General features: G+C 37.1%; 1 protein-coding gene across 3 annotated transcripts in view; it reads right to left on the reverse strand.

Annotated features, from left to right (window-relative positions):
• Positions 1–4,918: 4,918 nt before the first annotated feature.
• Positions 4,919–23,359, reverse strand: part of LOC136882526 (uncharacterized) — a 97,168-nt gene continuing 78,727 nt past the window's right edge. For all 3 annotated transcript variants that reach the window (XM_067155134.2, XM_068229659.1, XM_068229662.1), the window contains 4 exons: positions 20,360–20,518; positions 19,489–19,708; positions 13,091–13,160; positions 4,919–8,694 (listed from right to left, as the gene is read on the reverse strand). In XM_067155134.2, the coding sequence (XP_067011235.2) occupies positions 7,561–8,694; positions 13,091–13,160; positions 19,489–19,708; positions 20,360–20,518 (1,583 nt within the window). In that variant the 3' untranslated portion in view covers positions 4,919–7,560. The remainder of the gene's footprint in view (positions 8,695–13,090; positions 13,161–19,488; positions 19,709–20,359; positions 20,519–23,359) is intronic.

Genomic DNA, 23,359 nt, shown 5'->3' on the forward strand with positions numbered 1-23,359 from the left:
CTGATGCAACCCTCGTAAGACAGACCCTCCGACGAGGGTGAGCGACATCTACTATGTGTAGGAAACTGTGTGCTAGTGTGGTGTATGATCATATTGTACATGTTATATGAATTGCAGGGATGTTGGTAGCTGTACAAACACCCAGTCTCCAAGCTAACAGAATTAATTATTTACGATTGCAATCCCTTGCCCCAGTTGGGAATTGAACCTGGGGCCCCCAAGGAATGAAGGCCAAAATGCTAACCATTCAGCCACCAAGCTTGATGTTCAAAAGTCCACTGTTCTATCCCTTCAGGCAAGCAACTCAATGTTGAAAATATCCTAGGGATATGAGCTAAAAATTTTAGGTAAATAAAATATAATAAAGTATGAGAATATATTATTTATTCCTAAAAATTACTATCCTTTCCTTAATCATCATTATCTGGTCAATTAGATTAGCAGTTCACCCTTTTTTAAAGAACCACTTCCTCTTCTACTTCCTGATACGTTCCTGCTTATGCAGGTCGTTCAATATGAGTTTTTTGTACAACCCTTGTCCCATTTCCCTATTGGGTCGGGTATGAGGTGACATGAATCTGCCATGGCAGGTTTTTATGACCGGATGCCCTTCCTGACGTCAACCTTATCAGAGGAGTTAATGAGATTTCAGTCACTATGAGCGCTAATATGAGTCAATGCAGAGTTTCACTTAAGCCCTTATAACTACACTCGGTGTGGATACTTTTCAAAAAATCCAAAAACCCCTGAGGGTTTTGAAACAAGGAACACATTACAGAAAGAACTATGTAAGTTAATTTGGCTAGGATTTGAATCAAAAAGAAAACAAGTAAAGAAACAAGTGATCTTAGGCTTGTTTTCCAGAACTGCATTTAGGCTGAAAGTGATTTTTCAAAATTTGTTTTTTTTTGTAGTTTGATAGAGCTGTCCAAGACTCACAATTTGAAACCTTTCCAGGCCCTTTAGCCCTTCAGTGTTCAGCACAATTGAGGAAATTGCTTAATTGTATGTTTTTCCTAATATGGGGATCCCTTATTTAACTGCTAAAAAATGTTTTTAACATTAAAAGCTCAAATGTGGAGATGCTAGGCATAATCAGTTGAATCAGATCTTATTCAAACAGAGTAAATTAATTCTCAAAACATATAGAAGACAAGGAGAACAGCAACTTTCCAGGTGAACACGTGTAAATAGGGAGCACATAAAAGAACTGTTGTGTTAAAAAATTTCAGTAGCAGCCTTCATCAGTGGAGATCATTGGTGGAATATAGACACAGGTTGGAGATAGTGGGGGAAATCATAGGGACAAGGGAATGGAAAAATAAAGTGCTTATATGATAAGGACTTATTTCTTCAAAGAAAATGTGATGGTAGATGATGGCCATGGAATCAGCAGTGATGCCCTGTATAATCAACTTGGGAGATCATGATGTGAAATGTTGCGAGTACTTGGACCATGGACCATAGTTCATCGTACTCCAAATAGGAGGCCATGAACAATAAACTGACAGCTTCTGTAGTATTCCCATTATTCCTCTCTCCAGAAAGAAATGCAGCCTTTATAAATGTCCTTTATCTCTTGATTGACTTGCGCAGATTGATGATATATTGTCAAATATGCAAAATTATCCTGATAAGATTTGTCTGTCACAACCTTATTTTCTAATATTTTACATGAAGTGTCATGTTGCTCTACTGAAGAGATAAAATAAATTTCATTTCTAAAAAACTGCTTCTTTCTTTTTGCTTTATTCACAGTCATATCACATAGCCTCAACATTTAATTTGACTTACAGTTTAAAAAGTTGGGAGAGCTTAGGATTGTAGCTTTGGAACACCATTAAAAAGAGATTCTTAAATGTTCATATTTGCAGTGTTACATAGCAATAATTAGAGTATAATGCAATAGAGTGCAAGACAGTGTTGGGTTAGAGTGGGGAGGCAGAGGAGTAATTCATATAGCTGAGTGGAAAATGATCATGTTTATGTTGATGAAGATGAACCACTCGGACTCTGCCTCCCAAAAGCATTAACATCATCGATGGACTGACATAAAAAGTCTGAAGTACTGTACAACCGCATCTATACTAATATTATAAAGAGAAAAAGATTTGTATGTTTGTATATTTATTTATAATGGATAAACTCAAAAACTCCTGAATCGAGGCGGAAATTCTTTCACCTATAGAAAGTTACATTATCAGTGAGTAACATGGGCTGTATTTTATTTTCAAAATAATTAGAGATACCTTCAAAAATTGAAATAATGTAACCCAAGGTATCAAACATTTGCCTATAAATGTCCTTATAGGCCAATATTAACAAAATATCGTATTTGTTGCACAAGGACGAGACAAAGCTCATTTTAATCCTCACAATGCAAAGAACAAAACTCAGTAACATACAAATAACTGGTATATTCAGAATTTACACAAATTAAGCTATGATGTGTTCCTCCGTAATGTTAACCCATATTCACCCACCCGCCATTTGCTCTGACATTGCTAGGAATCTACCAACTTTTTAGTATGCAACCTGGGTGTTGCAAGCTTTCGGTTAAAATATTATAGTGGGTGATCGACTGCGCGTATTATCACGGGACCTGTTTTATATTATTGAGAAATTCCACACTATTCCTCATGACACAAAAAACAGAATAATACAGAAATATAACACATAAAAATCCCTTTGAAATTTTAAATTTTTCATTAACTTAACTCACCTCGGAAGTTCTTTAGTGTGTGTTATGGCCTTAATTATAAGACACGAGCCTAACATGTGCCTGATTTTGAAATAAAGAAATAATAGGAAACCAATATGACATGAGCCTAACATTTGCCTGATTTGGAAGTAAGGAACTAATGGGAAACAAATCACGAGTAAGCGAATGATGAGATTCGAACCTATATCCCAAATACGAACTTAGAGCCGTATGTCTCACTCGGTGTATTATTATTATTAAGATTCAGTCTGAGGATCAGTGGTAAAGTGTTCACATCCAGGTACCAAGATCGTAGGTTCAAATCCGGCAATCGCAATTGGATCTTGAAGGGCGGGAGAAAGTTAATTCGGCATTCCATGTCGTACGATATTACTACGCGAAAGATCTCTGGTGATATATTTCGTGTTCATTCATACACAGGATCACTAATACCTTCTTCCTCACTAACACTGCTGAAATCAGAACCTAAAACATCAAATATGCTTTGAATTTTGCTATTACTGAGCATTTCGCGCGAGCAAGCAACTTCCTTCTCAGCCATCTTGTCAACAACAGAATATAGATTTCTCGATCGATATTTTAATCATTTCTCTTTGCCAAAGAAGCATACCACAGCACTCTGGTGACACTTTGAGACACCAAGAACAGATTTAAATTAGAAATGTTTCTGGAAAAAGCCAACAGATGTCACAAATATCTCCAATATGTGACCTTGCATCCCGGCGTACCAGTCCGCTTGTGGAGTCCTAGCCCAGCCTCTCGAGCACGTACCAGTCCGCTTATGGGTGCATTGGGGTTAAGTTAATCTTCACATGGATACCAGGGCATTCTGTTATCCAGGGCAACATAAGTCCCCATAGGCCCTGAAAATAATGTTTTAAGGGCCTAAAACCAACCATTGTGGAGATATTGCCATCACTCTATCCCGCTCTAGGAATCAGATGAAGAAATGACCAGCCGTAACCATGGCAACATCAGCTCAAGGATTCTACAGTAGAATACGGGCCTGTGGTTCAAAATAGGCACGTGGATGAACGTAGGCTAGGCCAAGGAGAGATTCTGCTACACATATGACTATGTGGAAAAAAAAAACAAAGCACTGTGGGGATAAGCCACCCCTGTGGGTGGAGGTGGGCAGGGGATGGCATATAAAAATAATCAAAAGTATTGTTGAATCCATAGATTTTGGGGTTGCTGAGATGAACAGTGACACTCTGCATGTTGTTTAAGTCCAAGTTCAGCCCTCATTGACATGGGGAGTGAGAAGGCAGTAAAAATAAAGTACAAAGTGGCCCAGGTTATGGATTTATGTGTGTGCACCCTTCTGGGTAGGGGTAGAAAGTGGGTGAAGTATCAGTCAACGTCACAATAACGAAATATACAAAAATTTGCTTTACGGATAATTAACAGATTATAAAATACCTAAAAGTAAAAAAATCAATAAAGTACCCAGGCAGTGCCGGGTAATATAGCTAGTCATACATACAAAACTATCTTTCTAATCACATTGTTGGCAAAAGACATTATACTTCAAGTGTTTCCATACCAGGAGTCAACTGCAAATGATGATCATAACCCAATGACGGTTTATCAATATGGGCTTCTATGCTGTGGTACATTGTAAAATTCTTTGCAAAATTCAAGAATTGATTTTTATCCAGTTCCGTACTTTAATCTATTTGTACATTTCGCTTAAAACAAACTGGCACTGCAATGATGCTGAAACATAAATAGCATGTTAGCAAGCTGGGAGTCCACATGTGATCTCACCCATTCAGCCTGCCAGCATCAATACCTAGCCCCTCTCAACCTTCATTCCATCATGCTAGTGGGCTACTCCTGGCAATTGTTCTCCAGGTTCCAGATGGGAGGAAATTGTAAGCTGTATGTGCTTTCTATTTGCAAGTGATTGTGGATGTTGTAAAAAAGTTACATTCCTCTATTTAGTGCATGTGTTGGTGTCTCTAGTGTAAATAACTGACTTCAAAAATAGTTCAATATAGATGGTACAGAAATAAACATATTATAGTCATATGTCAGTCTCACATAGGGCTATAATGAATTCTGCAGATGAGCTTCTAAAACATCCCTTTTCTGCCAGGACTCTGGAAGAGAAAATGAAATGAAAAAAAAAAAAAGGAAGAAAAGAAAAATGTTGACCAACTCCAGATCTAAATATTATTAAAACAGTGAAGAAGAAACAAGATAAATATAGAGTTTCAATACCGGTACTTAAGAAGTATGAGATCACATCTTAACAGAAACACAGAGCCAATTCCAATCTCCTAGCCACCTTCATGTTGCCAAATTGCTAAATTCTGATAATTTTATTGAATGTTTACATGATTTCTCAGAAAATTTGTTACAGTAGACCATTAAACATTATCTTTTACAAAAAAAAAAAAAAAAAAAGAGAATTTCTGACAGACTCAAGGTTTCAATAAATAAACTTGATAAATTCCCAAGTTTGTTGAAAATATTTAAGAACAAGCTAAGTAAACAGTTATAAATAAATGTAAATATGAGGCAAACCATTGATAGAGAATCTGCCACCTGGGCAACCGCCCTAAATGCAGATCATTTGTGACGGATTGATGATTGATTGATGTGTCCTATGAAAAAAAAAGGACCTTCAAAATGTAGATGGTGGAGTACCACTACTAGAGATATAATTATATGAACAACAAATTGGAATACACCTTTTCTGAAGTAACTGCTCCTCACAACTGGTATAATTGTTATCATACAAATTATGATATCAAAACCTGAACACTGTTACTCCTCACAAAACCACATTGAAACCTTCCTTTGAAATACAATAAAATGGGAATGTTTGTGTGCAATCAGTGAACAGTATATAAGTAATAATAATAACAACGTAAACGTTTCCACCTTTTCAATACTAAGATATATTCACAAAATTATAAATTACACGGTACTAGTTTCGACCCATCTAGGGGTCATCATCAGCCGTATTGGAGCAAAGATCACTTTTGGCGAGTATATTTTAGTATTGAAAAGGTGGAAACGTTTACGTTGTTATTATTATTACTTATATATTATTCTCAGTTCAATATGGACCAAAAACATGAAATTCATAACCATTAATCAGTGAACAGGACGAAAGGGATTCAAAAGGAGGGTTATTGAGAAATATGTCCAGCAAAGAAAACAGGAATGGTGTTCAACTTCAATCAGTCAATACTGATCTGCATTTAGGGCAGTCGACCAGGTGGCAGATTCCCTATCTGTTGTTTTCTAGCCTTTTCTTAAATGATTTCAAAGAAATTGGAAATTCATTGAACTTTTGTCATTATCAGGTAAGACTTGTAAGATGTGAGTTAATTTCTGTGTGAACTGCCACTGTCATAATCACAGATGAGAGTGCTCCAATAAGAAAAGTTGTTTGTCTTTAACAAGCATAATGAATTTGGAAAATTAAGTGTAATAAACAGAGTCAAACAAGATATATGGTTCTTCCTCAGGTATTTACAGTCTTCTGTAGATGGTAATTCTGGTGCTTCATTGAAGCTGGGTCTTAGATCTGTGTGTTTATAGAATGAGTACTCTACAATACAGAGCGATGAGTGATTTAAACTTGTCTCCAATTGATATCCGGCTGTTAGAAAATTTGAACAATTCTTATTATGTGGGGAAAATGTGTAATAAAAAAAAAAAGTATTTAAAATTATGGCAAAAGTCCTTGACTTTCCCAAGTATTTTAATCTTAGTGTGAGGAGACATCTCCTGAAGAATTGTCTGATGTGAACGGCAGTGAACCCAGTCAGAGAGTCAAGCAAAGTAGCTGACCATGAGACCTTCCAGTAGCTGCAGGTCAAATGGCTGGGCAGTAGTCATCTTGGCAGGTCTAAGGCTCTTAATGGACTGTACAGGCTACCTGGAACAGAGGTGTGTTGTTCACCTATCAAGTTAGTTGAAGATACTGTTTGTTACCTCCCCCCTCTTTTTCATTGTTTATATAGAATAGGCAGTAAAGGATATCAAAGAGGAATTTGGGAAGGGAATCATAATCCAAGGAGAGGAAATCAAAACCCTGAGATTTGCTGATGATATTGTTATTTTATCTGAGATTGCAGAAGATTGGGAGAAATTGCTGAATAGTATGGACAGAGTCTTGGGTAAGGAGTACAAGATGAAAATAAATAAGTCCAAAACAAAAGTAAGGGAGTAGAGTTGAACAAAGTCAAGTGATGCCGGAAATATTAGATTAGGAAATGCAAGTCTTAAAGAAAGTAGATGAATATTGTTACTTGGGTAGTAAAATAACTAACAATTGCAGAAGTAAGGAGGACATAAAATGCAGACTATCACAGGCAAGGAAGGCCTTTTTAAGAAAAGAGATTTGCTCGCTTCGAACATTGTTATAGGAATTAGAAAGATGTTTATGAAGACTTTTTTCTGGAGCATGGCATTGTATGGAAGTGAAACATGGACAATAACTAGTTCACAAAGAAAGAGAATAGAAGCATTTGAAATGTGGTGTTACAGAAGAATACTGAAGGTCAGATTGATGGATTCAATCACAAAGGAAGAGATACTGAATTAAATTGGTGAGAGGAGATTGATTTGGCTAAATTTGATGAGAAGAAGTGATAGGATACATCTTAAGACACCCAGGACTTGTTCAGTTGGTTTTTGACGGAAGTGTAGGTGGTAAGAATGGTAGGGGTAGACCATGGTATAGATATGATAAACAGATTAGAGCAGATGTAGGATGCAGCAGTTAATTAGAAGTGAAATAAGGTTAGCACATGCTAGGGTGGCATGGAGAGCTGCATCACTCTATGAACGGATGACTCAAAAACAACAACAACTGATCATAAGGATAGAGTAAATGGATAATTTTTCATTTCATGCTTTGTATCAATCATGTCCCTAATTGCTTCTGGACTGATGAGAACAAGGAGGCAAGTACAGCGAGAAGCCATTATATACACTTTGCGACGATCTTCAGCATCTTGAAAGTCAAAATCTTCATCATCGATGACCATGATAACTACTTTGAACTCGAGACCTTTCACTCTTAACACCCAGGGTATCAGAAAATGGTTAGCTTTTCTTGAGAGTATAAAACTTTCCACAATGTTTACCGCTTGTGGCATGAAACCCCCTTCAACAAAGTGGTTCCCTATAACACTGTTCACTTTATTCAACTCGTAATTATTAGCTAGGTAAGGAAGGACACAGAGATCATTTGGTTTTATTCCTTTTGTAGAGCACAGATCCACCACCACAGAAACTACAGTGTCAATGCACGTTGCTTTGTAGTTAGAACTAACCCAGTATATGGGAGGACCAGCTATGTTATGTCCAATAGAAAGTTCTTGTAGCTTCTGGTACACTGGTAACTTCAAGGCAGCCGGAGGAACTTTAATAAGTGGTTCTTGGTAGAACCGATCAAAGATACTATAAATGGATTTAGTGGAACGAATTACTTTTGTTAGGATGATATCGGGTGTTTTAAGGAGGTTGGGAGAATATTTAGGTAGGAAGAGAGAAGCTTGGTTGATATCAACCATAAACCACAATGCTCCAGGTTCTTCTCCAAATGAGGTAGAATTTCCTTGCTCATAAAGATAGAAAATCCTCTGAAAAGTGTGGGTAATAATTTTCTCATCAAATGCTAGACAAATAGCTTCTGACTCGTCCATGAAGATATGTTTATAACCTTGGGAATGCAGATCTAGGAATCCTGGTAGGCTAATAAAGAAACGTTCTGTGTCAACATATTGCCCTATACCTAATGCCTCTAATTTCTGTTCAACGTCAGAGCGTATACCAGGCCAGTAACAGATGAACAGAGCCCGTGCTTTCTCGTGAAGACGTCCTTCTTCGTATAGCTGTTGAAGTTTTCGAATAATTAACATGGTCTTCCCAGTGCCTGCAGCTCCGTGGATGATGAGAGGACGTCTCTCATTGAATTCACGCCTGCTAAGTAAATCAACTTGTTCCTGAAATCAGAATCAACATATGATTACTGCAGTGATGGGGTGAAAGTTCCTTTTGGGGATCATTGTAAGTACCTAGGTGTTAATATAAGGAAAGATCTTCATTGGGGTAATCACACAAATATGATTGTAAATAAAGGGTACAAATCTCTGCACATGGTTATGAGTGTATTTAGGGTTTGTAGTAAGGATGTAAAGGAGAGGGCATGTAAATCTCTGGTAAGACCACAACTAGAGTATGGTTCCAGTGTATGGGAGACCCACACCAGGATTACTTGATTCAAGAAATGGAAAAAATCCAACGAAAAGCAGCTTGATTTGTTCTGGGTGATTTCTGATAAAAGAGTAGCATTACAAAAATGATGCAAAGTTTAGGCTGGGAAGACTTGAGAGAAAGGGGACGAGCTACTCAACAAAGAATGTTTAATATATTTTAATATTGAATGTGTTTTCTCTTGTAAAGTGAAGTGTATTGATTGGGTGGACCATTAAACCTAACACTAGTTCTTAATTTAAATTGTATCAATATGGATCTATATGATGAAGTTCGTAAATTGTAATAAGTAGTATGTTCTGAGCTGGCCCCATGGTGTAGGAGTAGCATGACTGCCTCTTACCCGCTGGCCCCGGGTTCGATTCCCGTCTAGGTCAGGGATTTTTACCTGGACCTGAGGGCTGGTCCAAGGTCCACTCAGCCTACATGATTAGAATTGAGGAGCTCCCTGACGGTGAGGTAGCGGCCCCGGTCTAGAAAGCCAAGAATAACGGCCGAAATAATTCGTCGTGGTGACCACACAACACCTCGTAATCTGCAGGCCTTTGGGCTGAGCAGCGGTCGCTTGGTAGGCCAAGGCCCTTCCAGGGCTGGAGTGCCATGGGGTTTGGTTTTAGTTTGGTTTTTGGTATGTTCTGAGCTGCTAGTGGAGAGATGGCATGGAATGACATTAGTAGATGAATAACTTTGAGAGGTGTCTTTAAAAGTAGGAAAGATCACAATATGAAGATAAAGCTGGAATTCAAGAGGATAAATTGGGAAGGGGAGTTAGGGGTTGGAATAATTTACCAACGGAGATATTCAATAAATTTCCAATATCTTTGCAATCATTTGACAAAAGGCTAGGAAAACAACAGATAGGGAATCTGCCACCTGGGCAACAGCCCTAAATGCAGATCAGTAGTGTTTGATTGAATGAGTGATTGATATGATATTGTGAATTACACTGAGATAAATATTTACGAAAGTTTACCGTGAGATGCATAATACAGGTTAAGAAAACAAATGGAAAGCAGTGACCGAAGCAGTCAGAATATGGTCAATAGGATAATAAAATACTCAAGAGAGGCAGAGAGTTTATGAATGTAGAATGCACTGACAATGGTTGTAACTTATATTTGGGTCCAAGTGATGTGTTTTCCCTCCAGGGCCATGCCCGGAATTTTTCAATGGAGGGCATCTTATTGAAAATAAAAATAGTCTTACATATAATTTTTGACAAATTTGAACCATTGGCCTTTATCTAACATGGTGTGTTCCAAGAGACCAGTCAAACTTTTGTGGTTATAAAGTTAAAAAACATAGTTTTAGATATAAAATGGGAATAAATATTGAGCAAAAAGCATAAAATGACAGAAATTATCACTTATTGTTCGTATTCAAAAAATTTTGAAGTTAGTGTACAAACATTACTAAAAAATACCTACATTGTACTATAAAAGAAAAAACATAAAATTCTTTACCTTCTCAATAGGCCTACATCAAGAATTCAGAAAATAATGCCATTTTGAAAAACTGTGACACTCTAGAAACTGAAATCCTTAATTTCCGGTTTAAGTTTCAGAAGTTTTCACAGTATTACTTGCAGATCTGCAAACAACGCTGCATGCAGATGGTTTCTTGCAGACAAAGCATGACTGAAAAGTCTTTCTTTTATTATATTCCCTGAAAATTCTGCATGTTTTCTTGATATTTGGACCCTTTGTTTCTTTGGATGGACCATCAAGTCCAAGTAGGAATGATTTAACAGAGAGAAGAAGGTCAAAACAGCTGAGGCAATGACTGCAGCAACACAGAATAATACATTAATGTGCATGACGGATGAAAGTTAAATGAGCAATATGAATCTGTCATAGAACACAGAAACACGCCTGATCATATTTGCTGTAAATGAGACATCTGAATGCAGAAGCCCGTCTGATTGTGTTGTTGTGAGTAAGACAACTGCCAGCTTCTTCTATAAAGGCAATGACCTGTGATGACATAGGTCTTTTGAACACCCCTGATGCAAAACTCTTTGAATTTTCTTTAGCATTGGTACTTGTCTATTATTTTAAAAATTAATTCTGTTAGCCATTTTTCAATTTTAAACAGGTGCCTCTAGAATTTTAGTCATTGTCTCCTTATTAACCCTGACAGTAACACCATACGTTTTTCTGACGTGTTATGCGAATGAATGCCATCTATTCCTCTTAAGTAGGGGAGAGTTATCCCCTCCACCACCTCTATTCCTTGTTCATTCCATCTGGTAACTTTAATGTAACTTTAAATAATAGGCTTTGAGTGACACGTCTTCGAAACGTGTGGTGTAACTAAAGCGATATTTATAGACGTGTTACTGTCAGGGTTAACTCCATCAGTCATTGGTTTTGCCAATGAAATTAATTCTTTATCTCATAACCTACACTGTTCATCCACAATCTCTGGGCCCATTATCTTGCAAAGGATCACCCTCAAGCTTCCCTTAGTTTAACCTTTCTAGTAATTTAGAGGCATTCATTAGACATTTGGTTTTAGTCACTTTGTGATAAATTTTAACCCATCACTCTGGTGAAAGTCTTGCATTTTGAGCCTATCTTTCCAACAAACTAACTCCTTCAACAATAACTTAAAGGGCTTTCACAAAGAACAAGATTACAGCAGCAGATGGACAGAGGAAAGAAAAGAGGCTGTGAGAGAATGAATACAGTGATTCAGGGCTGGTAAAATGTGTTCTAAAAATAAGTAATGGTTACTCAAAATGGTCCTTAATGACAATAAATGATATTTTACAATGAATCAGTAGCAGTAGGCTAGTATATTTTATCCCAGATGGAGGATTTTTGCACCCGTGAACAAAATGTAACTTTGAGCTTTTCAGTCTCTTCAACACACAAGTTAAATATATATTATTACACTATAACATACCTGTAAAAACATATGTTATTAACCCATTCACATCATTTGATGAGCTGTGGTTGCACCTGATGTTTTGGCACATGAATCAAATGATGAGCTCAGCTCGCAATGATGCAGGGTCTCGCTTATCTTCGTATATTACATTCCCTTTTCAATATAAGTTCTCACAATACACACTGTAAGGAACTAGAGATTTGTACTGTTGGTAAACAATACTGTCTGTATTTCTGAGGAACACTGGGATTGCTGAACAACTGTTTATCTTCATCAGTATTCAGTATACATTACGCAATAGAACAGGCATTGCGATAATGACGAGAGTTTGAATGCACTTGTAGACATTATTTCAGATGGCGATTATGGTAATAATTAAGTTTTAGAAAATGAATCCGTGTTCTAGGATAGTGGTAGCAACAGTAAAAGTTATTTATTGAAGAAAGTGAGAGTGAAAATGCTGCAAAAAGTCCTACCAAATGCGCGTGGCCAGTGACACAAAAGAACTGTAGCGATTGGAAATCGGAGAACAAATACATTAATCCTGATATATATCCATTTTGTGGATGCAGCAGTGTTTCAGAAATACTTACAAAAAATTTAGAGTCCTCCCACTGCCCAAACTTGCGGTATGCTTCGAGTACACGGATCCATTCTTTCTGAAATGATTTCAAATGAGACATTTATACGGCAGCCAGCAGTCATTCAATGAATGAAGAATGGGTAATCCACAACATTCAGTGCCATGTATGCAAAATTTGAGTGAATTATTTTTATTCGTTTGAATATTATGCTTGTTTTCTTGTGACAGGTACACTCGAACTACTGGCGGACAAATTAAATCTGATTCCACAGTCAACAGCGTGGCCATTTATTGAGACTTGAATGGGTTAAACAAGGAATAAAAATATAAAATAATGTGTTTTTACAGGTATGTTATAGAGTAATGTTTATATTTAACTTGTGTGTTCAACAGACTGGAAAATATTTAATTTAGTTTAACTGAGTTGATGCTGGAAAGTATGTCTTCCTTCTTAACAAAGTGAACGAAATGACAAATACTTCCAGCTTGTTCTTGAGAAAGGGAGAGATGAAGACACTCTGATTAAGGGGAAAATAATGATGTAAACATTTTCATACAGAATAAAATTTTACATGTGACTAAGTCAGAGTTTAAGATAATATTGGCAAGGGATTAAGTCTTCCTGTGATTAAAACTGAGCTAGTATTTACCTGAGATAAGAGTGCCAGCATTCCTTGATGGATTTCATCGACAAACACTCCACAGCTTAGTATGATGAACCTATAAAAACATGTTTAATAAGAATCTCAGTTGGACATTCTTATAATAATTCCAAACACATAAAATGTATGTTTTCTCTTGAGCAAATTTTAAGAGTTGAGATGCCCCAGTTCCAATGTAGAACTAAATAAAGGTTATATTGTCCATCGGTTGAGCCTACCAGAGTCAAATCATCAGTCGAGGTGTGAGCAATTTCCATCTTCATCACATACATCATTTGGAATGTTTCTCACAAGAAAGTTTCTATTTGTATTTTTGTTCCAGTATGGTAGAACATTTTTCTTTCTTTCTTTAAAATTTTGTGAAAAAATACAAAATATTAATATGTCTCATTATGCAAATAAAGGATGAGTACTGTGATCAAATCATTAACAGTCCAGTGAATATGTTCACACACAGGTTAAGCAAAAAAAATAGGACTAGAACACGGACGAGACCTCCTGCGTGGACAAAGTCATGTATGTGCTGATCATGGTGGACCTCAGGGTGGTGAACAGAAATGAGGTGAAGGTCATCTTGGAGGTCAACTTTTCAGAGGAGGTTGTGATCGTGAGAGAAGCAAATGCATCTACCAAAATCACTTGAATCAACTCAGTCCTCAGACTCTCGGGATAAGCCAACTTCAGTGTCATTATGTGATTCTTCTAACAGCCACTAAATTACCTGAGCTTCTGAATGGTCCATTGTTACTATAGATTACTATTATAACCTTCAGCACAGAAATGGTAAACAAAAAATTTTAAACATTCACCTACTGAACTGAATTTTAATACATGCAGTCCAATGATCTAATAATCACAACACAAAAACAAATTCTTTTAAATTTCACTAACACCATTGGTCAAAATGTGAGCGCTGCACTCATGGCTTCACAAAAGGCAATCTAGTTCACTTTAATGACTGGCACAAAACCTGTTGCCAGCGTTATTCAATTCTTAACATTTCAATGGACAGTTAGATGGCAGCATATAAGTAGAACAACAGAATAACATGTAGTGGCTGGAGAAAGTCTAATATTAGCGCTGCACTCACCCCTCAACTGATGGTGGTTTAAGTTAGATAAAGAGAAAATTCGCAACTAGCACTATGGCTTCTTCTGCTTTTGCCTTCTTACCTCAAAATCACAAAACATAACAATACTGTCTCACAATATCACAAAGAACCAATAATAAGAGTCAGACAGGACTAGCAGCCACCAAGCTGACGTGAGACAAGGATTAACAACAATTGGTTATCATTCCTTGTCTGAAAACATGGCTACAAAGCTGTGAAACTAGTTACAAGCTAAAATTTGCAACAAAGGTAAGATTTTTTGTTATTTTAATTACGCTGTGGTGTACCTAAATGTTTAGTACACATGAAATTTATTGCCACAAACATATTTGTAATATTTTAACCATAATCTTTGGTGCTGTTTTTCTAAATATCCATGAAATATAACATAAATGTTTGTTCGCTGTTGTTATTCAAATATTGGTACTGAAACATAAAACAATACTTCAACAGTTAATTCTAGCCGTACTAACTGTTGCTGATAGAATATTCCCATGTCAGTGATACTTGCCATTGATTAAGATTGCTAACTCCAAAATGTAAAAATACTTGAGATTTGAATTTGAAATAAGTGTTATATTGATATCAAGATTAAAGATCTCCTGAACCTGTCTATCTGATATTTATTTTTAACAAATAATAATTCAAATTACACAAGACTACAGAATATTATTGAAAACATTTTCTGCATGACATGTTGAAATTAATGACTACCAAAAGTTCAGCTCTTGACCCAAATTCATGTTCCACTCTTAGAAAACTTTGCAGAGGAGCACTTCTTGATATTTCCCAGAAATAAATGCATAAATCAAGGGGTCTACTTCCAGTGTAATGTGTAGCATGCCTACTGTTTTCTGAACCATCTCTGAGTTGCTCTATTTAGAAATCAGCTGGAGAACTCTACTACAATAGTACTTGTATATGATGCCACAGAGCATTTTTGTGATGACCCTGTTTTAATATATATAAACTTCATGTCACATCTGAAAGAATCTCATCATAACCAGGGATGTGCTATCCAGTTACTGGTTACTTGTTACTGTAGACTGGTCAATTGTTATAAAAATCAGAATCTCCCATTCAAAACAGTTGGCAGTCCTATCTGTGACAGACCTGGCAATAAGAATCTAATTTTCTTAATATTTCTGTTACCATCTATATATATAAAATAACTTGTCCTGACTGACTGACTGACTGACTGACTGATTCATCATCGCCGAGCCAAAACTACTGGACATAAAGAAATGAAATTTTGGGGATATGTTCATATTAAGATGTAGGTGCTCGCTAAGAGAGGATTTTTTGATATTCCTTCGCTAAGGGGGTGAAAAGGGGGGTTAAATTTTAAAATGAGTGTCTCTATATCTCAAAACTTTAAAAGTTTACAGATGTAAAAATTGGTATTTAGAATCGTCTTTAAAAATAAGGAAACACGTATTTTTTTGTTTTCAGAAAATCCCAATAGGAGGGGTGAAAATGGGTGAAAATGGGGAAAAATGGGTTGAATGCCTTTAATCAGGATACCGGTACTTATATCTCAGAAACTGAAGATATTACAGACCTGAAAATTGGTACTTTTGATCTCTTTTAAAAATAAAGAAACACGTATTTTTTGTTTTTGGGAAATCAAATTAATGGGAGGGTGAAAAGGGGGGTGAATTTTTAAAATGAGTGATTCTATATCTCCAAACTTTTAAAGTTTGCAGATGTAAAAATTGGCATTTAGAATGTTCATTAAAAATAAAGAAACACGTATTTTTTCGTTTTCGAAAAATCGCGATAGGAGGAGTGAAAAGGGGTGAAAAAAGGGTTAAATGCATTTAATGAGGCTACTTATATCCCAGAAACTGAAGATATTACAGACCTGAAAATTGGTGTTTGGGATCTCCTTTAAAAATAAAGAAACACGGATTTTTTTGTTTCTGGAAAATCCAATTAAGGGGGTGGTAAAAAGGGGGTAATATTTTAAAATGAGTGTATCTATATCTCAAAACTTTTAAAGGTTATAGATGTGAAAATTGGTGTTTAGAATCTCCTTTAAAAATAAAGAAACATGTGTATTTTGTTTTCGGAAAATCCTAATAGGAAGGGTGGAAAAGTTTGAAAAAGTTGTCCAATGCCTTTCATGAGTCTACTTATATTTCAGAACCTGAAGATATTACAGACCTGAAAATTGGTGTTTGGGATCTCCTTAAAAATAAAGAAACACGTTTTTTTCTCGGAAATTCCAGTTAATGGGGGGGGGGGGGTGAAAAGGGGGTAATTTTTTAAAATTAGTGTATCTATATCTCGAAACTTTTAAAGTTTATAGATGGAAAAATTGGTATTTAGAATCTCTTTTAAAAATAAAGAAACACGTATTCTTTTGTTTTCGGAAAATCCCAATAGGAAGGGTGTAAAAGGGTGAATAATGGGTTGAATGCCTTAAATGAGGCTACTCTTATTTCAGAACCTGAAGATATTACAGACCTGAAAATTGGTATTTGGGATCTACTTTAAAAGTAAAGAAACACGTATTTTTTCGTTTTTGAAAATTCCAAATATTGGAGGGTGAAAAGGGGGGGTGAATTTTTTAAAATGAGTGTGTCTTCATCTTAGAACTTAAAAATTTACAGATGTAATAATTGGTAGTTAGAATCTCCTCTAAAAATAAAGGAACACGTATTTTTTGGTTTGCTGTAAATCGCAATAGGTGGGGTGTAAAAGGATGAAAAATGGGTTGAATGCCTTTAATGAGGAAACATATATCTCAGAAACGAAAGATATTACAGAACAGAAAATTTGTATATGGGATCTCCTTTATAAATAAAGAAACACGTATTTTTTAATTTTTGGAAAATCCAATTAATGGCGGCTAAACAGGAGTGACAAATTGGGGTGAATTTTTTGAAAGACTATATCTACAGAATATCTTGGAAATGTAAAATGTTACAGACGTAAAAAGTGGGTGTTTGGAATCTCCTGTAAATGTAAAGAAACATAGGTGATTTGTTTTTGGAAACTCCACTTAAGGGGAACTCAAAAGGGGAGAAATTTTAAAATGAGAATTTTTACAGTATATCTAAAAAACATAGCATGTTACAGAAGTTAAAAATGGTATTTTTTATCTCTATTAAACATAAAGAAACGTGTATTTTTAGTTTTCGGAAATGCCACTTGGGTGGAGGGGGGTAAATGTGACTGAAAATGGTGTTGAATTATTTTAATTAAGCTACTGATATCTCAAAAATGAAGATGTTACAGACGTGAAATTTGATATTTGCAATCTGCTTTAAAAGTAAAGGAACACGTATTCTCGGAAAATCCAATGAAGTGGGGGGGGGGGGTGAAATAAATTTAGTTGACTTAATTGTATGAGAATACATACATCTAATAAAACCTAAAGCTGTTACAGACGTGAAAATTCGGATTTGGATCTCCTTTAAAAACAAAGAAAAACGCGTTTTTGGGAGGAAATCATCTTGGAGGGCGGGAGTGTAAAGGAGTTGAATTCCTTTCATAAGGACACATAAATAAAAAACTGAAGAAGTTAGAGTCGTGATAATTGGTATTTAGACGATCCTTTACTATTAAAGAAACAAGTAATTTTTGCGGGAATATTCACTTAGTTAAGGGGGTGGGAGTATTCTGAAATGAAGTGAAAAAATAAATTATTCTTATGGGGATACTTATATCTCAAGACTGAAGGTAATAGACGTGAATATTGGTGTTTGGAATCTCCCTTAAACATAAAGAAACAAGCCTTCTTTTAATTTTTTTTGGGGGGGGGAGTGGGTGGCGGTAAATAAACTTAACGGTGGTGGGGTGTAGAAGGAGGTGAGACCAATTGATTTTACTGTTCTTAATGTACTTATAAGGATCCTCCGTTGCTCAGGCGGCAGCGCGCCGGCCTCTCACAGCTGGGTTCCGTGGTTCAAATCCCGGTCACTACATGTGTCATTCGTGCTGGACAAAACGGAGGCGGGACAGGTTTTTCTCCGGATACTCCGGTTTTCCCTGTCATCAGCCATTACAGCAACACATAATAGAAACAATAATAATATAAATATTATTAATAATAATAATAATGTTCCGGACTGTCGTCAGTTGTGCGGACTGCGCTGGAAACGGCTCCTGGACTGGTAATGACTAAGAATGCAGTCCGGCCGCGGGTTTAGTGCCGCCAAGGCACCAATATGACACCACGCCGGTTCTCCTGAAGGATTTTGTCCATATTAAAAATGATTATAGGAAAATATGGCAAAGATTTAGGGACCCAACTGACCGGGAGGAATACCTGAGCCTAGCCCGGGAAGTACGAAATCGATTGCTGGAAAGGAAGATTGAAAAATGGGAGGAAACCTGCCGTAATCTAATAGAAAACGAGTCAGATCGGGAATTTTGGTGGATTCTCGCCGAAAACGAGTCAGATCGCGAATTTCGGCGGATTATGTATCTAAAATAATAAGCATTTAATTATAAATTTCAGTATAATACCGTAGCGAAGCGCGGGTATCTTGCTAGTACCTCATATGGTAACAATGTATAGGGCATAAATGGCAGAAATATATGTGATGTGAAAGATCAGAAATTAAATATTTTAGAACTGTTATTATTATTTTTCATTACAGCTAATATTGGGAAGCCTCCGTGGCTCAGGCAGCAGTGCTCTGGCCTCTGATCACTGGGTTTTGTGTTTCAAATCCCAGTCACTCCATGTGCGATTTGTGCTGGAAAGGAGAGGTTTTTCTCCAGGTACTCTGTCATCTTTCATTCCAGCAACACTTTCTAATATCATTTCATTTCATTTGTTAGTAGCCATTAATGATTGCCCTAGAGGAGTGCGACAGGCTTTGGCAGCTGGCACAATTCCTATCCTCGCTGTTAGATGAGGACTTCATTCATTCCATTCCTGACCTGGTCAAATGACTGGAAACAGGATGTGGATTTTCATTTACAGCTAGTATTAACAGAGAAATTTTACATTTCTTTCTTCTTTTTCCCCCCTCTCTTCCTTACTATTTGCTACACCACCATGCACCAATCAAATAATATAGAGCCTAATGTGCATACCCCAGCTATCCGTGTACTTATATACCGAGCTTGAAGATATTCTGTTTAGCCATTTTCTTCCTGATGTCAACGCAAGCAAGTAAACAAACAAACAGACTGGCAGAGACATCAAAATTCAACTGAACCTATTGTACTCCCAATCCAAGAATAGATAATGAGATAAAAATTTGTTGTGAATGGACAAAATTACAATAGAAGAAGGAGAAGAAGAAGAAACATATACCTTTGAAAAATGCGTTTCCATGTATCATCTCCAAAGACACTAGGACTTTGTAAAATGTTATTCTGAAACCATTCTTGAAAGGAATCCTCTGACTGGAAAATATCCTTAAATGCATGAAGATTCCCATCATCCTTCCATCGGGTGATGATGTTGTCTTGTGGGTCTCTTGTTCGTGAAGAAAGAAAGGGCCAGAATATGTGACAATCCAAGGTTATTTTAGCTGTAAACAGATCATTTTTATTACATCAAAAAGGCATTGTTTAAGTATGAGTTTAACAATATTATTTAGATAGATAGTTATATTTCCTGAATATTATTGTTACAACATCATAAGATATAAATTTTATGGTGATTCGTATTGACAGTTGTTATACTTGATAGGGTGAAGTGAATAGGTGGACCCATTTCACCCTATCAAGTATATTGTTGTTACACCTGCAAAACGTGCTAGGTATGTAAAAATACTGATTGAGAAATACTGAAAGATATACATTAAATAAAATTATATTACACACTTTTAGTCTTAAAACCATAACATGTACATGTATATCTTTCTATGCTTTTTAGAATTGTTCTGACTTCATTAAGTAAATGAAGATGTCTCAGAAGAAGGGATGGAACATGTCCTACTTGACATAATTATATTTTCATAAGTGAATACAGCCTCCGTGGCTCAGGCCAGATCCTAGATGATTACATGAATCGCTTGAGGTGAAACTTAATAAGCATTTCTCAGAGTGCAGCAGGAGAAGGAAGATTATTTTCACACACACATACTGTGGAGGTGCAGGCAAAGTTAGGTAGTAGGAATTGAGGCTCAACAAATAGTGTGATCAGACAGCTATGTTGACCAAATAGAAAGTGGACTTACCAAGGCCAAGATCATTGTACAAGATGTCTAAATGGTCCCTCAACTGATGCTGAGCTGTGCGCTTGTTATTTTTGATAGCCCTGGCATCACTCAGCACCAGACCTCCTTCAGTAGAATCACTAGTTGACTTCACTTCAATCAGTGTCACTCTTCGAACTCCTGTTAAAGAATAACAATATCATGTTGCTGTAAAATGGTAAAATAATGAGACATATTCAAGGAAAATCTGTTTCAAGGATTTAAAAAAAATGAAAAATAAATAAATAATGACAAAAACAAAAAACATCTGATGACTACAGATAAGTATTGGGACACCCTTGAGGAAACCCTAGACCACATCCCACATCATCATACGACAATACTGCTGGGAGATTTCAACGCTCAGATTGGGAGAGAACAGAAATACCGGAAGATTGTAGGAAGATACCCCGCCCATAAGAGAACCAACAAGAATGGGGAACGGATAATCAGTCTGTGCACCAAGTATGGATTACTCTTGAAGTCTAAGGCTTTTAAACGCCTACCTAGGAAGGCCATGATGTGGCGCAGCCCAGACAGCATGATAGGCGAGTTCCAAATTGACCATGTAGCAATAGATACGAAGCACCACTGCGACATTATGAACGTGAAGGTTTTACGAGGAGCTAACATAGACTCCGATCATTACCTGTCCATGGTTAAGATGAATCTGAAACCACTGTATAAGACCAAGGCTATGCTTATGAAGAAAAAGAAGATTCCTAGGTTTGATATCACCGAACTTAAAGAAAACAATGCAAGTTACCAAGAGAGCCTGAACCAACACATCAATAGGATTAACACCACTACAAATTGGGACCCACTTCGGGATGCTATAACAGACGCGGCTCAGAAGACGATCCCCAACAGACCTAAAGGAAACAAGCACCCATGGTGGTCAAACGAATGTGATGAGGCTATAGAAGCCAGGCGACTAGCATGGCTCAAATGGAACCATCATAAAAACGAAACCTACCTACAAGCCTTTATTACACAAAGAAAGAACACCTCCAGCATCATAAGAGGAGCAAAAAGAAAATACAACAAAGAACTGATTAAGCAAGCCGAGGAGGATTTTGGAAGAAACCACTCCAGAGACTTATACAAAGGTCTAAAACAACAGACGACACAGTTCACACCCCAAACTTTACACTTCCAGAGAACAGACAGATCACTGTGCCTCAATGATGATGACTGCATCAAGACCCTAGCTGATTATTTCCAAGGACTTTTGAATGCTGAAGAACCTGAGCAGCACCTCCCAGTTAGAGAACCAGCTAACCCGGACACCAAAGACATCCCTCCTCCCACCTATGAAGAAGTAAGAGAGACCATTCAACTTCTCAAGAACAACAAAGCTCCTGGAGAAGACGGAATAGTGGCAGAAATGTTGAAACAAGCTGGTGAGCAAACATTCAGGCACATACACAAAGTAATACTGGACATATGGGCTAAGGAAAGGCTCCGAGATGATTGGACATCAGCTGTTATCCATCCAATCCACAAGAAGGGAAGCAAAACAGATCCCAGCAACTATAGAGGAATATCACTCCTTTCAGTATCGTATAAAGTCTTTTCCAAGATTCTGGAACAGCACATAACAAGACAACTGGATAAAGAATTAGGAGAATATCAAGCAGGGTTCAGAACTGCAAGGTCTTGTGCTGAACAGATACAAAATATGAAGACCATCCTTCAATATAGCAAGAAAAGGTGCCGACAGTGGGTAGCTATCTTTGTCGACTTCCAGAAGGCATACGACTCCGTGGATAGGATCACACTCTTCAACACCTTAAGAGAACTGGGACTAAACGAAAAAATGAATAGGTTAGTGCAAGCCACCCTGCACAACACCACTTCCAAAGTTAAGTTTTGAGGTCTATTATCAGAGAGCTTCACAATCAAAACAGGGGTGAGGCAAGGAGATGGTATCTCATGCATATTATTTCACTGTGTCCTGGAAAAGATCATAAGAGAATGGACCAAGTCATTACCTGAGAACACCGGATTAAGGATGGGGTTTAAATCAGGCAACCTGAGGATTCCATGCCTGGCCTTTGCTGATGACCTTACTTTATTAGCAAACGACATGCATGAGGCCACTATGCAGCTTCAAACACTGCACTCTATAGCAGCTAAAGCAGGCCTCATGATCAACATTGGAAAGACCGAGTTTATGACCAACATCAAAGATGCCCCTACAACAATGGGAGTCAGTGATACAAAACACATCAAGAGAGCTAAAAATGTGAAGTACCTCAGAGAGTGGATATCGGAGGACCTAAGTAAAACGAGAATAAAATTAGACAAGGCCTACCATGCCTGCAGAAAACTGTATGCCTCAAAGCATTTATCAAAGAATGTAAAACTTAGACACTATAATGCAGTAGTCAGACCATCAGTCCTCTATGCAGCAGAAGGCCTATCCCTAACTAAAAAGACCCCACTGAGAGCCCTGGAAGTGCAAGAACGGAAATTCCTGAGAAGAATAATAGGGCCAAGGATCCTATCAGATGGAAGGCGATGGTACAAACCCAACAATGAGCTCTACCAGCATCAAGAAAACCTCATAGATGCCATCAGGAGAAAACGTCTGACTTTCTATGGACACCTATACAGAATGGATCCTAATAGATTATCCCATAAGATCTTCAAGGTTGCTAACAAAGGCAAAGCTACTGGATTCCCCTGGACCAAACAAGTGGACAAAGATCTTGCAGAGCTTAATATTAATCAAGCCGCCATTACTGACAGAAATGCATACCGTTTAATGGTCAAAACTAAACCTTTCCTAACATCCCTAACATCAGCTAGCCACAAAGGAGCCGGGAATTGGTCAGAGGACTGCAGGAAAGAATTCAGCAATAAAATGAAGGAATACTGGGCCAACAGGAAGGCTCAAGAGGCCACTAAGAACACAATCCAGTATGCTAAATGGGCAGATGACAACAAAAACACAGCTATAGAACGTTCCAACCTTAA

Source organism: Anabrus simplex, chromosome 1 (genome assembly GCF_040414725.1).
Source record: "Anabrus simplex isolate iqAnaSimp1 chromosome 1, ASM4041472v1, whole genome shotgun sequence".
In the NCBI taxonomy this organism is placed as follows: domain Eukaryota; kingdom Metazoa; phylum Arthropoda; class Insecta; order Orthoptera; family Tettigoniidae; genus Anabrus; species Anabrus simplex.